Source organism: Typopeltis vanoorti, chromosome 4, assembly GCF_054136105.1.
Source record: "Typopeltis vanoorti isolate ZY-2024b chromosome 4, IOZ_Tvanoo_1.0, whole genome shotgun sequence".
Taxonomy (NCBI): Eukaryota; Metazoa; Arthropoda; class Arachnida; order Uropygi; family Thelyphonidae; genus Typopeltis; species Typopeltis vanoorti.
The window spans coordinates 60626120-60646431 of NC_143552.1; the positions used below are offsets into that span (position 1 = coordinate 60626120).

Consider the following 20312-nt stretch of genomic DNA (forward strand, 5'->3'; position numbering starts at 1 on the left):
TCTGATAGCATATCCTCAGCTGGTGCAAAGATTTTTAGGATCTGTGAAACATGGTTGAATGAAGATGATATACCGACAGGAAAGACATAGAAGGGCATAGTGTATTTTGGCAGGATGGGAAGGACAAATGCTATGGTGGAGTATTGCTTATGATACTCTGCCATTAATACCATGGGAAATGGTACTAACAGTTTTGAGAGTATGTGGTGTGAGGTTGGGGACGGGTGAGCAGGACATGACAAGATATTTAGTGGGATATTGCTCTAGATCAAGGAATAAATACAGAATTTGAGGAGCAAGAAATGTTTAGGCAATTGGCAAGTGCAAAACAAGTGATCATTTGAATGGGAAATTCAAATGATTAATGCATTGAGACTATCCTCCCTCCTTCTACTCCATGGACACTTTTCCCATAGCCAGACTCTCGCTGAAAACCCAAGTCAATGGAGGCTGTCAGTTCCTCAGCATATTCTCTAAAAACACATGGTGAAATTCTTTCAATCCCATTGTCTTATTGACATCCAGAGAACTTAGAATTTGTAACACTCTTCTGTTGCTCTTCCAAACCTTTAACCCTTCCCATCCCTCTGGTAATAAAACCTTCTTTTCCAGGATGAAATCCCACAATAAAGGATCATTAAACAACTCCACTATGTCTTCTTCATCAATCACTCTACTCCCATTTTTGTCAGGTTGTATTTTTTCTGTTGTTGTTAAGATTTTGGAGAAATTAGTGAGAGATTGTTTACAGTATTGGGCATATGAGGGTAATGTTATCTGTGAGGGTCACCATTGGTTTGTTTAGGGGTACTCTTGTTTTAATAATCTAACTGCCTTTTATAATAAAGTAACAAAAGTAGTTAATGAGGGAAAGGCATGTATACTGCCATTTTTTTGGATTTTAGAAAGGCATTTGACAAGGTACCACATGATAAGCTGATATTTAAGTTACAGCACATAGGTTTGATTATTGGGTTAGTGAATTGTATTGGGGATTAGCTGTCTAATAGGTATCAGAGATTTGTGCATGTGGGAGGAATATCCAGGAAGCAGAAGGTTACAAGTGGGGTCTATCAGGGCTCAGTATTGGAATTTGTATTGTTTAATCTATATATCAATGACATTTTCAATGGATTGCAGGGAGATATTTAGTTGTTTGCAAGTGACATGAAGTTGGAAAGGGTTCTTAGTAATAATGTCAATATGGTAGCTGTTTTCAAAAGTGATGAAGGTAGCCCAGAGGATTGCTGCAGTACTGAGAAGAATGCTGACCAGCAGAGATAGAAGGGATGTGATTCCATTGTATAAAGCTCTGATCAGACTACATCTGAATTATTGTCCTTGGAGAGAGTACAAAGTGGATCACAAAAATGTTATCAGGAATGTACAATGTTAGCTATGAGAATAGACTGAGGGCATGCAGTTTGCAGAGTTTGGGCAATAGAAGAAGGAGAGGTGATATGATTAAGACATTTAAACTGTTAAGGGATAGTTGCAGGATTGACGCTGGGGGAGTTCTTTCATATGATAGAACTCCCCCAGCCTTAGAAGTTACGAATGGAAGCGGTGAGCAAGAAGGTGAGAGTTGTTTTTTTGCATGGAGGGTGGTGGGACTGTGGAATACATAGGGTAGTGTGAGCACAAGCAGTGAATGAATTTAAAGAATATGATAGATTTGTGTTGTTTAAGATGGTGTCCAACAATGAATCTTATAACTCTGTTTAGTTCCTCAATAATAATAATAATAATAATGGATTTAAATTGCAACACTGATTATAAATTCGTTATACATTCATTCTGTTTCTTTGAAGAAGAAAAGTGACTTTACATGTATGACAAGCTACATATTGGATAATTTTTGATGCATAAAAGTCATAATTAATTGTCTAATTATTAATATTTGACTGTTTTGGTGCTGATCAACTTAAATGCATTTTGTGCCCACATAAGCTAACATTAGAAATATCTCAATTAAAAGAAATTATTAGAAAATCGACCAGAGAATTAAAAAAGGTGAAAAAACGTTTGACTTAACTTAGACAGGATCAGAACAAGAACAGGCTGGAAAGTACTGAACTTGGTAATCATAATATTAATAACAAGGTAAGTCAGTTAAAATCTAAGAAAAAAAAAGTAATATAGTATGGTGACTTAATCTTAAAATGTACTTGTCAAGGGAGTAACCAGTTCTAGATTCACTTGGTTGAAAATTAAAAATATGACAAATGTAATTGAAAAACAAAAAAGAAAGGTAAAAAAGAGATGATAGTTCTGGTAGGTACTAATAATTTAAGTGGTGACAAATATTGTATGAGAGAAGATATGAAAGGTCTGTTGGAAGAAGTGAGAAAGAAATGTGAGAGTAAAAATTGTACGATTGTTACCCATATATGACAGTTCTGAGTTAAGGAGGGTGGTGATGATAGCAAATGATTTCACGTGCGGGCTGTGTAGGAGAAATGGATGTGAGATTTTAGATGTGTAGAATGAGTTTGATGACAGAAAAGACTTGTATAAGAGGGATGGCCTGCACTTGAATTCATTTGACATCAGGAGCCTGGAAAAATTACTTCTTGGTATGACACCTAATGCAGAGTCAGAGAAACTAAATCATCAAGGGGAGGAATGGGAAAAATGTGTATGAAAGTTCAACTATGGTATGCAAACATGATAAAGATATGAATGTCTTCGAACATGGTTATGTATGTGGCAAAGGGGTGGGACAATATGCTTTTGGTTCTGAGCTTTTAAGTATGTCTAAAGAGGGAAAAGAGAAAGTTTTGCGAAAAGGCCAAATAGATTGCATATCTAATTATAAGAATAAGCTAGATTGAGTTTATTTATTGAATATAATGTGGCCTAAAATTGTTGGCATTAATGATACCTGGCTATCAGAATCGGATATGGTAACTGGGATCGAGAGGAGTACTATTAATGATATCAGATGACTTAAGTCCAGTTAGGATAGAAACGCAAGAAAACATGATGGTAACAATGTCCCATGTAGTGGCGAGTTTGAGTCTATCTGGTGTGAAGTGGAGGCTAACAAAATGAAATATATGGTGGAGTATTGTAGACCTGCTGGCTCGGTTCAGATGAAACTGAGCGTCTCAAATTTAGCCTTATGGGTGCCAAATGAGTGACCATTATGGGTGACTTTGATTTTCCAAACATTGATTGGGTAGATGAGAAATCTCATGATAAGAAAGAAGAGGAATTTATTGAATTGTTGCAAGACAATTTCCTCAAGCAGCATGTGAAAAAATAGGAATGAGGTTAAAGAGTTTTTGGATTTGCTCATAGTGTCAGAAGGGGTCTCTGTTAAGAATATGGTTATTTTATCACCAGTTGGTGACAGCGATCATGCTGTGCTTTCTTGGGAAGTATCTAATTGTATTGGTGCTCTGATTTGAACAGGTTACGTGTTAAGCTACAAGGCTGGAAATTATGATCAACTTAGGAGAATATATCTTTGGTTCCATGTATCAGTTACTGAATTTGAAAAATGTCAGAAATGCATGGGAATCGTTGAAAAAGTGCTTAAATGAGGCGGTATCTGAATGTATCCTAGTGTTCGAAGAATAAATACATTGGGAGTGAAATAGATGTGCAATTTTATTAAGCAAGAGATCCACAAGAAGAAGATGACCTGGAAAGAATATCATGAGAAGAAGAAAAGTGAGAGGAGTTATGAAATATATATATATATATATATATATATATATATATATAAAGCTCAGACCAGAAAAGTAATGAGTATTGTATGAAAAGCTAAATCGGAGTATGAAAAGAAATTTGCCATGCAAGTTAAAGGCTATCCAAAAGAATTTTATCATTATGGGACAAGCAAAAGAAAGAATGAATTTGAAAGAATAACTTTATTGAATGTAGATGGTACTTGAGTGTCGGAAGCAAGTGAGATTGTTCAGTTAATGAGTGCTCACTTTGCTAAGATATATCAACCAGGTTTATGTAACATGGTGCATAGTGCTACTGTTACGTTCGATGAAGAATTAGATGTGCACGAAAATGAAGTTGAAGAGCTATTGCATAACTTGAATAAGAATTTGTCTATATATAGGGACAGATGGAATATCAGCCCGTTTGCTAAAGGAATGTTCAGCCAAATTGGCGCTAGTCCTTTCATATATTTGTATAACTTGAGTCTCAGCTCAGGAATGATACCACAGGATGGTGCAAAAACTGATGTGTGTAACTACTGACCTGTCAGTATCTCTGGTGTGGTAGTGAAGATTTTAGAGAAGTTGGTAAGAACTCGCATACAGAAATGGGTAGACAAACATGCTATACTCTGCAAGGAACAGCATGGGTTTACTAAAGGAAGGTCATGTTTTAGCAATTTGCTTATATTTTATAACAATGTTACAGCCGAGTTGGATAATGGGAATGGATACACTATGATAATATTGGATTTTTCTAAGGCATTTGATAGGATATCACATAAGAGGATGTTGCATAAACTGGAGAATATGGGATTGAAATATAAACTCTGGATGGATTAGGGAATGGTTGACAGATAGATATCAAAAAGTGGTATAAAGCAGGTGTGAATCTGCCAGATTTAAGGTGACCGGTGGTGTACCTCAGGGTTCAGTCCTTGGGCCATTATTGTTCAGTCTATACACTAATAACATCAGGCAGGGTCTAACATCAGATGTGCAATTGGTTGCTGATGATATGAAGATAATCAGGGATGCTACTGGTATTCAGCACTTACAAAATGATTTGAATAGGCTGGATATTTGGACAAACAAAAATGGCTGTCAGTTTAATGTTAGTAAGTGTAAAGTTATGCACTTTGCCATGATTAGATTTCCAGTGGCATATTACGAGGGTGTCTGAAAAGTTCTTGGCCTAACAATGAAAAAACGAATTTAGAATTTCAAAATTATATTTATTTTTCAACATAATCTCCCTTAGACTAATACATTTATTCCAGCGATCCTCCAGCGCCATTATCCTGTCCCTGTAGTAGTTCTCAGTAAGATCTGCAAAATACCCTTTGTACAGCTGCGATCACCTCTTGATTCGAAGAAAAACACTGACCAGCGAGGAAGAGTTTTAGTTTTGGGAAGAGACAGAAGTCAGAGGGAGACAAAACTGGGGAATAGGGTGGATGTTCCAACAATTCATAGTGCAGATCCCTTGGTTTTCCCATTGCCAAAACACCTTTGTGGGCAGGTGCATTGTCCTGGTGAAAGATGATTTTTTCTTCTGCAAACCAGGTCTTTTCCCACAAATTTTTTCTTCTAGTCTGGTTTCAAAGATCAGAATAATATTCCCCCTGCTATTGTTTTATCATTTTCAAGATAATAAACAAAATGCCTTCAGCATCCCAAAACACCGATGCCATGACCTTTCCTGCTGATGGAATCGACTTCGTCTTCTTTGGTGCTGAACAACCAGCTTCTGTCCACTGTTTTGACTGCTGTTTGAATTCTGGTGTGTAATGGTGAATCCAAGTCTCATCCATAGTAATAAATTGATGCACAAAATCAGTTTATTCTTGTTAAAACATTCCAAGCACTGTTCAGAAATTTTCATGCACTCGCATGAAAATTTCTGAACAGTGCTGTGATCTGCTGTGAGCAAGCACGGCACCCATCTTGCACAAAGCTTTTTCATATGCAATTCTTCATGCAAAATATATCCTACATGTCGTTTGAAATGCCTGTAGTCTCAGCAATTTCACACACTTTGACTCACCGTCATCCAATACCCCATTGTGCGCTTGATCAGTGATTTCTGGTGTTGTTACACTTTTTGTACGTCCTTCACGTGGATTATCTTCAAGGATGGTACGACCATTTAAACTCAGCAGCCCATTTCTTAATTGTCGAAAACAAAGGAGAAGAGTGCCCATAAACTTTTATGAACTTCGAATGACTTTCTTTTGGCATTAAACCTTCTTTTACAAAGAATTTTATAACTGCACAATACTCAATTTTATCCATTTCAAGGGAGACAAACAACACTTTTGCTTCAGACAACTGTATAAAACAAACTACTTGATAGAATGACTTGCAATTTCACATGGTTGCTTATGACAGTACGTCATAAGCAACCATGTGAAATTCCAAGTACCAACTTGTACCAACTTAAATAAATAAATAAATAAATAAATCTTGCCTATAGTGTTGCCATCTATGGTCAAGGCCGAGAACTTTTAAGACCACTCTCGTATATTAGTGGGGTTATGCTACAAGAAACTGAGGAGGCAAAGGATCTTGGCATATTGGTAGATACGGATTTGAAGTTCAAAGATCACACAGCAAAAGTTGCAAATATAATTCAGAGGATAATTGCATTGTTGAAGAACCTTGATATGTAAAGCTAAGGAAGTCATTTTGCCTCTTTATAAGGCTTTGATAAGACCATACCTAGAGTACTGTGTGCAGATTTGGTCTCCCAGGTTCCAAGGGGATAAAGAAGCTGTGGAAAGGGTGCAAAGAAGAGTTACACAGATTATATCGAATTATGGGATTTAGATTATGAGGACTGATTGTGAGTATGTAGATTACAGACTCTGGTAAACAGGAGAAAGAGGGGTGATATGATAGAGGTCTATAAACTTTTGAATAGGGTTAGCTTCTGATGAACTTTTTCGTTATATGGAAGGTGCAGAGAGAACACGGGGACATCCATGGAAATTAAATTTGTTCACAATCAAGAAAGGGATAAGAGCTAGGTTTTTCTCCTAGAGAGCAGTGAGTGAGTGGAATAGTTTGCTTTTAGGGGTAATAAGTGCATCTAGTGTGAATGAATTTAAGGGAAGGCTGGTTTGGGTGATTTATATCCTCCCTCAATGAGTCCTTGACTCCCTGGAGGTCTCAGATAATAATGATAATAATATGCTAGTATTCCTTTGTGTTAAACTAAGAGTACTGGAAACATGCATCTTTAGCAGTGTACTGTATGGATCTGAAATGTGGGTAATAAATAAGGAATCAAAAAAAAATAATTTTGGCAATTTTGAAAGAACTTGTTGCAGGAAGATTCTAAGAATAAGATGGGTACAGAAAATCACAAATGAAGATCTCTATCAGAAGATAATCTAATCTAATGGATGCTGCAATTATTTGGACACATCTGCAGAATGAGTGAGGACTGGAAGATAAAGACATTCATGTTTGGTATTATGGATGGTGTAAACAGAAGAGGTAGACCATACAGAGAATGGATAGATGACATAAAGGACTGGTGTGGAATGGGTGTACAGAAACTGGGACACTGTGCACTGGAAAAAAGAAAGGTGGAAGAAGATAGTGAGGTGGGGGGGCATCGGACACCAATAGGCAGTGAGCCCATGGTTTGTGATGATGATGACGATTCTTTTGTATTATATATTGTGATGTTCTTGAGAGTTTTTCTTCACATGATATTAACTGACAAACTGAGCATGTGTTCAAACTATATCCTGATCCTTTCTTGCAGATTATGTAAACAATATAAAACCTTGTTAAAAGTTATAAGCCTTTTGTAGATATTGACTGTTCTCATGAAGTTTTACTTTAGGAACATGTGGTGCTCTTCCCAATTCCCCCCCCCCCTCCCTCTGCACACACACACATACATCAGGTAACACATAGGACCTTCTTTGTGCTGATATCGTAGTGCTTTTAAATGTTGTAGATCTTCCTTACTATCATATCTTCTGTACATTATATGATTGTAGAAGAATTTTGGTGTCATAAATAATTTGAATCCTTATTTTTTTTTTTTTTCTCATGTTTATAAATTGTACTATCTGTAGATACAAGCCCGCGCAGTTAGCCTAGTGGCTTTGCACTTCGCAACCATATGCCTAGGGAAGGAGTGTCCCAGGTTCGATTCCTGTTGTAGACGTGAGGAATTTGAGGATCTTCCTCAGGCATAGCCAAGTTAGCCGGTCTTGGGCGCGGTCAATAGGGTTTTTCCCTCCAGTTTATCTGGCGTTTTTCATCCTGCATACAGGCAAACCAGCCCCGTGAACATACGTCTCTACAGCCAAAAATATACCCCCCCCCCTCAGCGGCAGACCAGGCGACGGGTCAGTTGGGAGTAGTACTAACAAGAAGTCGCATCTAAGTAACACGCAGACCCTGCATAGGAAGTGGGAATAACACGTAGAAGACTATCTGTAGATACAAGTATGTTTTATGTAGAAGCTCCTTCTTTAGCTGTAAGTATCTGCTAGTTCATTCAAGCCCATCTCATTCAGAGCTAGTGGGATTTTCCTTGCCAAAAATTTGAATTTTCATCTGGTAAAAGTCATGTTGTCAGAAGAACATGTAATTAACAGACATAATAAACTGGCTTTGCAGCTTAGTTACTTTGGCAGTAAAAACAAGTTAGTTCATTCACTGTTTGTTTTATCGATATAGCTTGTGTTATCAAGAAATAATATCTTGTGAAGTGGAATTGTATGTTGTGTCCTTTGTGATATCTTTTCCATCAGATATGATTTCGAAGAGCAATATATGCATCAAGTTCTAGAGGAAACCTCTATAGTTGTTAAAATTTGCCTCCAGAAAGCACATCCTTTAACTCCATATCCTAAAGAAAATCAGAGAAACATCCATTCCAATCTGAAACTCATGCTGATTGTTGACAGCGCCATTTTTCACACTTGTTCTGCAAATGTTTTCAACAATGGCATAAACACTGGGCTCACTGCATGCTCAAAAGACCTTAAAAAATCTGAGAATTTTTTGATTACTTATCTCTTATACATATTAGGAATCCAAAAATATATGTAAATTATCATCTGTGCCAGATGCTTGAATCATTTGTACTTCAGTTGGATAAATAAGTAGGCAGAAATAAAATAATAATGAATGAATAAAAAATCCTCACAGAAATGGCTAGAGATAGAGCCAGGTGGCAAAAATTTCTTCATAAGATCATCCTATCATCTGACGGATGAGAAAGAAAAATAAATAAAAAATCTCAACCAGCATTCAAGGATTGGTGAGGTATCAGCAAGTAGGGAAAGAGCTTCTCCCATATAATATGGTTTAATTAGTTTGTGTGAGCTGTGTTTATCTAAAAGTTTTACAATTAAATTGAATTTGTAAAATTTTAAAATTTCTGTGTGTGTGTGTGTGTGTGTGTGTGTATGGGCGAGCGGGTGGTCTTATAATTGTCTTCATCCTATGTTTCTTTAAGGAAAGTTATTAACTGATGATTAAATTATAAATTTTTAATTCTGTCTAAGATGGAATATTACATTTTGCAAATTGATATATGTATTAATTAATTTATGGATAAGGAGGTGATAGTTCCACTGTATACAAGGCACTAATTAGGCCACATTTAGATTTCTGTGTATAGATCTGGTCACCTGGCTATGTTAGTGATAAGGAAACAATGAAGAATCTGCAGAGGCAAATAACTAAGACTGTTTCAGGAGTCATGTGAGTAAAGAGATGAACGGAAAATTTTTGCTTGACAGGTAGTGAACGAGTGGTCAATGCATTGCCAGAGCGGGTAGTGAGCATGCCAACATTGAATGTGTTCACGGCAAAATATTTTAGTTATTATGGTCTGTGAATGTTCAACCTCCTGTGATGAGTTTTTGGACTCTGTGGAGGTTTGGAAGTAATAATGAATGAGGTACTAATACTATATTATCTCTGTAATGCATTTTGAAATAACTTTTATTATGAATTAGTGTTACCATGCTAATATCAAATATAATTTTATTAATTCTATGTTATATTAATACTCTAAATATGTGATGTAATGAGTATTGATCCTACACAAAAGTCCACCTTTATGAATTTATTTTAATGCAGTTGTCAGCATAACTTTTTTCAGGGTGAACCTATTTCTTATGACTTTTTTTTTTTTTTTTTCGGTTATGTAAATATAGCATTCTTTTTCACTGAATTGAAGACTGTTTATTGTCATGTATTTATAACAGAATTGAAAAATCGACATATTCTTCTGTATATCTAAGCTTCTTTAACAATACAAGTATGTGGTTCAAGAATATCATAGAGTTTGTTTTCAAATTCATAAATGGGCTGTGGCTTTGAATTGTAAATTTCTTTGGTTCACTATATAAGCAATGTTCATCAACCCTTGATGAATACTTCTCATATAGATTGTTTTGATACATTGTTTTCTGAAAACACAATGTTAATATTTCCCCTCAATTTTTAATTCTTAACACAACCTTTTGTCATTAATTTTATAGAGCACTATTTAATGATCTTCATCATGAACTTGCATTTCAGCCAGGTGTAGCTTTCTATCATTCTGTGCTTAACTGATTGCCATATACTTTGTATCTTGATGCAGTTTTTGCTCATTCTTCTATGTTTAATTCTTTAGCTATTATTAACCTTTAATAGAAATAATAATAATTTTGTTTTAAAACCAGTGAAAGATCAGTTACATATCTTTTTGTTTAAGAATATTAGCATTTCAAAAATGGGAGGTTATTTATTAGATATCTTTCACAAAGAGTTTTTTTTTTTTTTTTTTTTGTCATCACTGAAAATTATTACCCTATCACGAGTTAGCTGCATTACTTGCAACATATTTGATTTTCATTTGATTTCTGGTTTTACTGAATAGTCATATACAAGAGAAGTGAAGTCATCTATATAGTGATCACCTGTGTAGGAGTAGGAAGGAGCAGAATTTTATTTTTTGTTGTGAATCGTAACTGTGAAAGGCTTGTAGTGTATAATACATTAGTATTAGCAGTATCATGTAAAACCATTATGGAAAATCTTGAAATCACTCTGCTCTACAGAACAAATGTGGAATTTTTTTCAGGTCACTTAAGCCATCCAGTAAGCAGGATGGTGATCTCACACTGGGTGATGAAATTCATCTATCACTATAAAAATATTCATAAAACATCTGTGCTCATTGAGGGATTTTAAATTCACTACTTATTCCCTGATGAGTAGTTATATTAAACACTCAGCTAATTGGACTTGTTTATAGAGGGAGGATTTAGAATGTTTACATCTCTGCAGTGCCCAGCTTAATACAGTAGACTCTCAGCATAGCAAACACCACTATGACAGACTTGTTCACCGTAACAAACTACTGAAAATTCCCAATGAAAGTTCCACAGATATAATGCTATGCTAAACAAAATTCACTGTAGCAAACTATCCACTATATAGCACTACACTTCACTTATGAACTTGCCGTAGCGAGGGTTGACTGTATGTAAAAGAGAAGGGGATCACAACTTGAAAGTTTATTTTTCACTTGGTTAGACTGTAATAAATTTAGTTTAATTCTTGGATAAAGGATTAAACTAAATTTATTATAGGAATCATAACTTGATTTATAAATTGAATTCTTGGTGTGAATTTTAATGCTGGTCACTGATAGACAGCATTTACTGTCATTATAACAAATAGCAGAATGCATTTCTGTGGATCGTGTCTTAATTCTACTCCAATAGCTACATTTCAAACATGCAGCATGTTTGTTTTTTAACTGTTCCTTCTGTATTACCCTTCATGTTCTATTTGTTCATCCTTTGATATCTAATTAATCATTCACCACAAAGGGTGATTTTTTTACCATTATATTCTCTTTTCATGCATGCTTTCCTAAATCTTAGATGTAGCACTTAGTAGGAAAATTCTTCTGTAATTAATTCTCACATTTAGTTTTATCGTAGATCTGGAAAAGGCATATGACAAGGTGCCAAGAGGAAAGTTTTTGAAAATGCTACAGTTATATGGGGTAAATGGGACATTATATCGAGCAATACATAGTCTCTATTTAAGCAGTAAGTCAGCAGTTAGAATTGAAGGAAGGTACAGGAAGATGGGTTGATGTTTAGTCAGGTTTGCAACAAGGGTGTACATTATCTCCACTGCTATTATTATTACCCCAAGACCTCATGGAGTCAAAGACTCATCTGGGAGTTCCTTTTATCTCTCTATCTCTCTCTCTCTCTCACACACACACACACACACAGCTCATCATACTGTACTTTAAACACACTCAAACTCCTTGCAGACACACTCTTAGGCAAGGCATTCCAGTCATTTACAACTCTGCATGGGAAAAAAACCTGCTTTTCACTCCCATGCTTACACCCTCTTTATACAGTTTCCAGGGATGACCTCTGGTTCTTCCCCAATCTCCCACTATTTTCTGTAGAACTTCTCCAGCATTGATCCTATAACAACCCCTTACTAACTTGTAGGTCTCTATCATATCTACCCTCTTCCTCCTGTCCACCAGACTCTGCAAATTGCATCTTCTCAATCTTTCCTCATATTCGACATTCCAGATATTAGAAACTACCTTAGTCAGTTGCCTCTGGATCATTTCCAACATCTCTTCGTCTTTCTGAAAACCAGGTGACCAAATCCTGGAACAATAGTCCATGTGTGGCCTAATCAAAGTGTTATAGAATGGAACAAGAATCTCCCTACTTCTACAAGTCAATGTCCTCACATCATTCCAAGTGAAGCCTTTGTGTTGTCTTCACAATTTTGGCAGAGTCCCCCCCTAAATTTCAAATCCTTATCCACTATCACCCCCAGATCTCTTATTTCTTCCACCTCAGACAATATATCCTCACCAAGCATAAATTCTGCATACCATCTTTGTTTCCCAAATTTTAAAATCTTACAGTTTGCAACATTGAACTCACATCCCCATTCCCATGCCCAATCAAGTTTATTCAAGTCTTTCTGTAAGGCCACAACATTTTCTCTACTCTTCATGGTTCGTCCCAACTTTGCATCATCTGCAAACAACTGAATATCTCCATCCAAATCCTCACCAATATCATTCATATATAAAATAAACAGTAATGGCCCTTAAACAGATTCCTGAGGCACACCACTAGTGACTTTCCTTTTCCTGAATATTGCTCCCCCATGTACATCTTGTTGATACCTAACAGATAGCTACTAGTCTCAAATCCAATGCACTAATCTAATATTCAACCCCATCCGTCTAGTTTGACTGTCAACTTATCATGTGGTAATCTATCAAAAGCCTTTGTGAAATCTAAGTATATTACTAGGTATTCTTCTCCTCTGTCCAAGGAAGCAGTTACCTTATTGTAATAATTAAGTAGATTACTAAAACATGACCTCCCTTTAGCAAATCCATGCTGTCCATCAAAGATAATACCATTATTGTCAACCCAATTCTGAATCCTAGTTCTCACAAGCTTCTTCAACAACTTAACCACAACACCACTCACAGATAAGCCTATAGTTTGATGCTTGAGTTCTATCACCTCCTTTATGAAGTGGCACAATCTTGCCCTCCTTCCACTCCTTAAGACCTGACCCAGTGCAAGACTTGTATTAAAAAATTATGTCAAGGCAGGCATCAACTCCCTGGCACATTCCTGCAGATGTTCGCGTGGTTAACCTAGTGGCTATGCGCTTCGCAACCATATGCCTGGGGAAGGAGTATCCTAGGTTCGATTCCCGTCGATGGTGTGAGGAGCTTAAGGATCTTTCTCAGCCATAGCTAAGTTAGCCTGTCCTGGGCGTGGACAGCAGGGTTTTCCCCCCAGTTTATCTGGGGTTTTTCATCCTGCAAGCAGGCAAACTGGTCCGTGAACACACATGGATACAGTCAGGAATACTTAAGACAATCCCTCATCCAGGTCTGAATTGTCAGCTATGCTGGTCCCGAGCCCAGATAAAAATAGGGGGCTAACGGCTGTTGAATCACCATATGAAATGAATGAATTCCTTCAGAATATGTGGTGATATATTATCGAGTCCCGCAGCCTTATTTACATCTAGTTTGCTCAACTCCCCACACACCTCCTGCTCACTTACAGGCAGTCTCTCTTCCCCATCATCAACTGCTCTCAATCTCTCCATGAAGTCACATTCACAAGATTGAAAGGCCTTTATGAACTGCTCATTAAGTATCTCCACCACATCTTCTGCAACTGCTGTCTTTATACCATTTTCTCCAATCATTGTCATCCTTCCATAATCATTCTTTCTTTTGCTGGCTACATATCGAAAGAGCTCCTTAGGATTCTTTTGGCTTCATTAGTTAACTGCTGTTCATACCTCACTTTTGCTACCCTTACCAACCAAGTTACCTGCCTTGCCTGATCTTTGTAATCTTCATGGAATTGGTTATTTCCTCTTCTCTTAATCTGCCTCCATAATGTCCTTTTTCTCTATCGCATGCTTAATCTCTTTATTCATCTATTTCACACCTACCTTATTTAACCTTCTCACCCTTGGAATACATTTAGACATTGCATCTACTAGACAGTTCTTAAAAATTCCCCCCAAACTGCATTGATCTCTTTTTCAGCTAAGTTCTCATTCTATGCTACACCCACAAGCTGTCTCTTGAGCTCTTCATAATCACCCCCCCCCCCTTGTAGTTCCGCATATATCCTTTTCTTTCTGAGGTCCTCACACTGCTGGCAACCACCCAGGTAATCACCTCATGGTCACTCTCACCAATTGGTGGTGGGTAATTTGACACCTCATTTATAAATACATCCTCTGATGGGATGACGAAATCCAAGACTCTCAATCCTCGTGTGCCCTCTGTTACATACTGTCTTAGGTAGTTATCCCTCAAAAACTCAAGAAACTAATTTTCTTTACTTCCAGTTGCTATCTCATCATTCCGGTCTATATTCCCATAATTAAAATCATCCATAATGATCACTCTATTCTTATTTGCTTGGCTAATTTGATTATACATTTCATTATCACTACCATCCACATTACCTGGTCTATAACAACATTCAACCAAGTATTCTATCTCACACCATACTGCCTCAAAACCACTGGCACTATTTCCCTCTTGCATCTCTACTTTGTATGGACATAACTCTTTCTCCATCAATAGCACCCCCTCCCTTTTTACCCCTTCTATCTTCACGAAACACATCACCCTTTCATCTCTATTCCTGTCAGGATGTCGTCCTCATCTAACCATGTCTCACTTATTCCAACAAGTTTTGGGTGAATAGACTCAATTAGTGCAACCATTTCATCTGCCTTGTTTCTTACACTTCTAGCATTTGTATACAAACACAACAACTCATTCCTGGATCTACAGTTAGTTACACTGATACCACTCATTCAATGTGATCTCTCCATGCTCAACTGGAGTCATTTCCCTTTCTGCTTATTCATTTTAGAACTCTCTTTAATTCCAACTGTTTCCTCTTGATCCCAGGTTATCCAATTCCTTTTCTGTCTACGAATGCTCTCATATCCTCTTTTAGCATCCACCTTTCTCATATTGTGTACCCCTGTCCAACCTGCCTACCCATTTCCCTATTCCTCTTGCACACCCATTCTCTCATTTTCCATACTCATGCCGCTCACTTCCTCGTTCATAACCACCTCTTCAATCTCCCCTATCTTACTCTTCCACATCACTTCCCACTTGATCTGATTCATTCTCTATACTGTAAATTAGTTGTGGATGACAGTTTTTTTGTTTTTTTTTAATGCAAAGGAGGTGGTAATAATGGAATTATTAGTTAAGGATTGATAGCTGATTTAGTTTCACTTATGAGTATATTATTAAAAATCAGTAGCTTACTTTCTGAATATTTTTTCAGTCTGCTTCCTCTCACCTCACTTCTGGTTACCAGGTTACAGAGAACACGTGACTTCCTCCATTGATTATCTGGTCTGATGATAGACAAAGCAAAAGAATTTAATCTTCACTATGAACCATCTACTCCTACTTCCTGCATTAACTCCTTAACATATAAATAATCCCGATCTTTCCTTCCTCATATTTTTGTGTGTACTGTTCTCCCCACCACTGCCCGTCAGTTCTTGTCCAGTTAATGTATAACTCGTCTCTTACGTCAGTCCCTTCTATCATCAGCCTGCATGAGCCACCCATTCTAAGATAAAACATCTCTTTCTCTCCTCCTTTGTTGATGGTTTTTATTTTATTGTTTACCAGCTAACCTATGGAATGTGCAAAGAGTATATTATTAATCTTTATAAAAGAGAAAAAAAAATCAACATTGTTCCCTAAACATTTTGTTTCTTAGATCATAAATTATAATTTTAAATACCATATTGCAATTTTTTAATAATTTGAATGTATGTTTTATGTATATCTTAAGTGGCATATATTTTTGTTGTTTGTTGTCTTACTTATGTTTTCTTTTTCCTTAGCCTCTTCTTCCTATCCTTTTGCATCACACCAGTCTTAATCCTGGAGGAGAACTGTTACGAGCACTCTCTGTTACAGCTTTAGCTAATATGGCACTAGATAGTACTAGTCATATAGCTCTTATAGACAATATAAATTCTCTCATGGTGTTATTGGATGAAGGTAGTACAACAGTTTGCATGCAAACATTAAGACTTCTAGTTAATTTATCTTGCAATATTGATATGATCCCTCATCTTCTCAGTACAAAGGTAAGGAGACTGATTAATAAATATTTATTGAATTTAGAACTATTGCCTGTAATTTACTTCCTATTTCTTACCATTTCTTCTTTATATTATGAAAATACAGCTCTTAATTGCACTTTTGCATTGTCTGACAGTTTTTCAGTATTGAATAATATGAGTTCCTTCAGATCTTTGGTTGTGTACAGTGTTCTAATTGTCATATACATTTAACATAGCACATCTTCAATCTCTGCAGTAGTATGCTTATTACTGTGAGCATACGATTAACCAATATCTGGAACAATATTATGGCAAAACTATCAGAAAGATTTTTTTTTCTAAGTTGGTACATCTGTCATAAGCATCCCTGTGAAATTGCAAGTCATTCAAGTAGTTTTTTTATACAGCTGTCGGAAGCCAAAGCGTTGTCTGAAATGGATAAAATCGAGTATTGTGCGGTTATAAAATTCTTTGTAAAAGAAGGTTTCATGCCAAAAGAAATTCATTTGACGTTCATAAAAGTTCATTGGCACTCTTGTCCTTTGTTTTCGACAATTAAGAAGTGGGCTGCCAACTTTAAACGTGCTGTACCAGCCTTGAAATGATTCACGTAAAGGACTTCCAAAAAGTGTAACAACACCAGAAATTTGTGAGTACTCTGGATCTATTTTAGGCAGCTGTCATATTTTAGTAGACTAGTAATATTCTAGTAATTTGCTTGAGCACTTATACATTTAGACTGATTTCTGACTCTATAAAAATGCACAACACTATTAATAAACATTGTAGAGACAGTTAAACACAGCACTTAACCAAAATAGTAAACTGAAACCAAAATTATTGAACTGAAACAAAAATCAAAACAATATTATTGTGCAGATTGACACTTTTGTGTACAATATACACTGCTTGGAAAGAAGTCGACAGATATCCCCATGGGCAAAGTGTCATGCCATGTAATGAGTCATGTATTTGTAGCTAGTATAAATTGGAAGAATATGATGCTCTGAAGTCATTGCAATTGTGTCTGGGTGAAATGGCTGTGAGAAGGGAACTGACGGAGTTTGAAAGAGGTGTTGTTGTGATAGGATGCCATGTTGCAAGCCTATCTGTTCAGCACATTTGTTGACAAATTGGACCATCCCAGGTCAACAATGATACCATACTGAGATGGAAGCACAGGTAGTCAACTTCAAGTGCCACCTGCAGTGGATGACCCACCACATTCACTAAATGTGACCATAGGGTGCTTCAAAATGTAATATGTATAAACCGCCATTCATCAACCGACACATTGAGTCTGAAGTTCTAGCCATCCACTAGAACACAAACAGAACTGTGGTTCACAACAGTCCATAGTAGGACTGCAATATGCAAGCCCCCCATATTATCCAAACCAACATACAGTGTTGTCCTCAATGTACATGCAAAGAGTGTTTACAAGTAGATAGAAGCTTGGAAATCTGTGTTATGGAGTGACAAATCATGCTACACCCTCTATTGAGCAGATCAATGGGTGGATGCCTAGTGAATGTCTTTTACCAGAGTGTGTAACCCCAACTATGAAATTTGGAGATGTGATCTGATGATATGGTCGTATTTTTCCTAGTCTAGCCTCAGACCTCTATTTGTGGTGCCATGTACATTGAAATTTGAGAGGTATATGAACATTCTGGACAGTGTAATGCTTCCTGCTTTTGAGGTTGACAGTGTGATATTTAGTTGAAAATAATAACATAATAATGAATACACCAGATGGTGTATAGGCCATCATACACCATCTGGTGCACACACACACGCTCTCTCTCAGATTCTGTTATATCAGATCAAAAAGCTTTTCTTGGATATTCACTATATTGGATCCCAAGCCACATTGGGATTAAGGGAAATGAGACTGCAAACATGGCAGCTATATCAGGCTCCTCCCTTATAGGGTCATCATTCTTCTATCCCTTATTCTGATTACAGAATAAAAGATAGAAAGCAAAAGAGAAAAACTAATATTTCACTAGCAAATATCATGGAATAGAGAGAGAGATTAATATCAAAAAATACCAGATTGAGCCAGAAATTAAACTCTGAAACTAATTTATGCAGGGATTGTAGAGAGTAAGTTGTTCTGCCTTAGCTCTGCATTAATCATAGTCATTTCACACACTCTTTCCTATTGAGGGGTGATGCTGTTCCTATGTATTTGTGAGTACTCTGGATCTATTTTAAGTAGCTGTCATATTTTAATAGACTAGTAATATTCTAGTAATTTGCTTGAGCGCTTGTACATTTAGACTGATTTCTGACTCTATAAATATACAATGTATTTTTAAATAACATTCTATGTACATTTTTTCTTTTAAGGTTACACGGTGATCGGCATTCATATTTACGAATTTAGGGACACAAAACACACGTGTTGAAAAGATTATTTTACTGATTAATAATAAAATAACTTTACGTTTTGACCCCTGTATTGAGGTCATCTTCAGAAGGATACATGTGTATAAGAACTGTTGCACTCTATACAAGTAAATTACATCTACATAGTTTATATATATAAATTACATATACGTCACATAAAATACCTCCAGTTTGGAAAAACCGGCTTTTCTGACCATGCACTCCAAACATACCACAGAATTGACTGGAAAGGTACCAAGTCCCTCCACTGCACCAAAACCTGGTTCGAGTGGAAATTCAAGGAAGCATGTGAAAATTTTTATTCAGATTCGAATCATGCTCAAACATGATCCGAATCTGAATAAAAATGATGGTCTAACAATTCCAAGAATGTAGAGGACCCATCTACAACCTTCATAGCAACCATGAAGAAAAAAATCTCAGTACAAGAAGACTTGAAGTGTGTTTTTTTTTTTTTTTTTTTTTTTTTTTCCTCCTGAACATTCAATAGCAACTTGTACTGTACTAATCCAGAAGATAATTGTAATATAACAATATAAACTGTATAATTCCAGAAGAATCCTAGTACGTGAGGACTTTAGCATAGTTTATTGTAGTTTTTATTTTAATTTTTGTTTGTTTTATTTTATTTATTTATTTTTTTTTTTTATCACTAGAGGGCAGGCTAAGAAAAAAGATTAGTTAACTACGTAGATGTAATTTACTTGTATAGAGTGCAACAGCATGTAGCTTGTTCTTATACACATCTATCCTTCTGAAGATGACCTCAATACAGGGGTCTAAACGTAAAGTTATTATTTTATTATTAATCAGTAAAATAATCTTTTCAACACATGTGTTTTGTGTCCCTAAATTGTTAAATATGAATGCTGATCACCGTGTAACCTTAAAAGAAAGAGTCATCATAATCTATGGAGATGTGACCCACAAGCAGTGCAGCCTCTAAGGTAAACTAAAGATACGTAGTTCCATGTTAATTAATCGACTGAACTTTTTGAAACGATGTAGAGACAGCAACTTAATACCCAACTGCATTAAACTAAAGAAGAAATTTACATCAGCTAAAGCGCTCCGTATCTATGCCAGTCTAGAAAAAGCGTTGAGAGAACAAATTCACGAGGCACGAAAGAACTTAGCATCTACCCCAGCCAAAGTGTTACAACTGAAATTTGAGCTATCCAGTTACGTTAATGCAGAAATTTGGAATATTCTAGACAGGATCACAGACGACTCGGGCAAGCATCTATTACTCAAAAACAAAGAACAATTAATAACAAAGTTTCAAGCATTAAAACTACAGGAAAGCACGAGACAATTATGCCATAACAGAAGGAGCAGCCAATCACCCATAAACGCAGTTAGGAGCAACGAACCACCATCGGACCACTGTCTGGTTATCAACCAATTGGATTACAACCTCACACAAGGTGAACTCTCGCTACTGGAGAAAGGTTTAAATTACGCCATTGTTCCAAGCTCAGTAAATAAACTAGATATAATATATGATATCGAGAGGGGTTTAAGATCCCTCCC

The 20312-nt window shown here is 36.4% G+C and overlaps 1 protein-coding gene across 1 annotated transcript in view; it reads left to right on the top strand.

Annotated features, from left to right (window-relative positions):
- The window catches only part of LOC150107354 (armadillo repeat-containing protein 10-like), a 92372-nt gene that overhangs the window by 55890 nt on the left and 16170 nt on the right, over positions 1-20312 (top strand). Inside the window, exon 5 of the mRNA XM_090391809.1 lies at positions 16140-16388. Coding sequence (XP_090247935.1) covers positions 16140-16388 — 249 coding nt within the window. The remainder of the gene's footprint in view (positions 1-16139; positions 16389-20312) is intronic.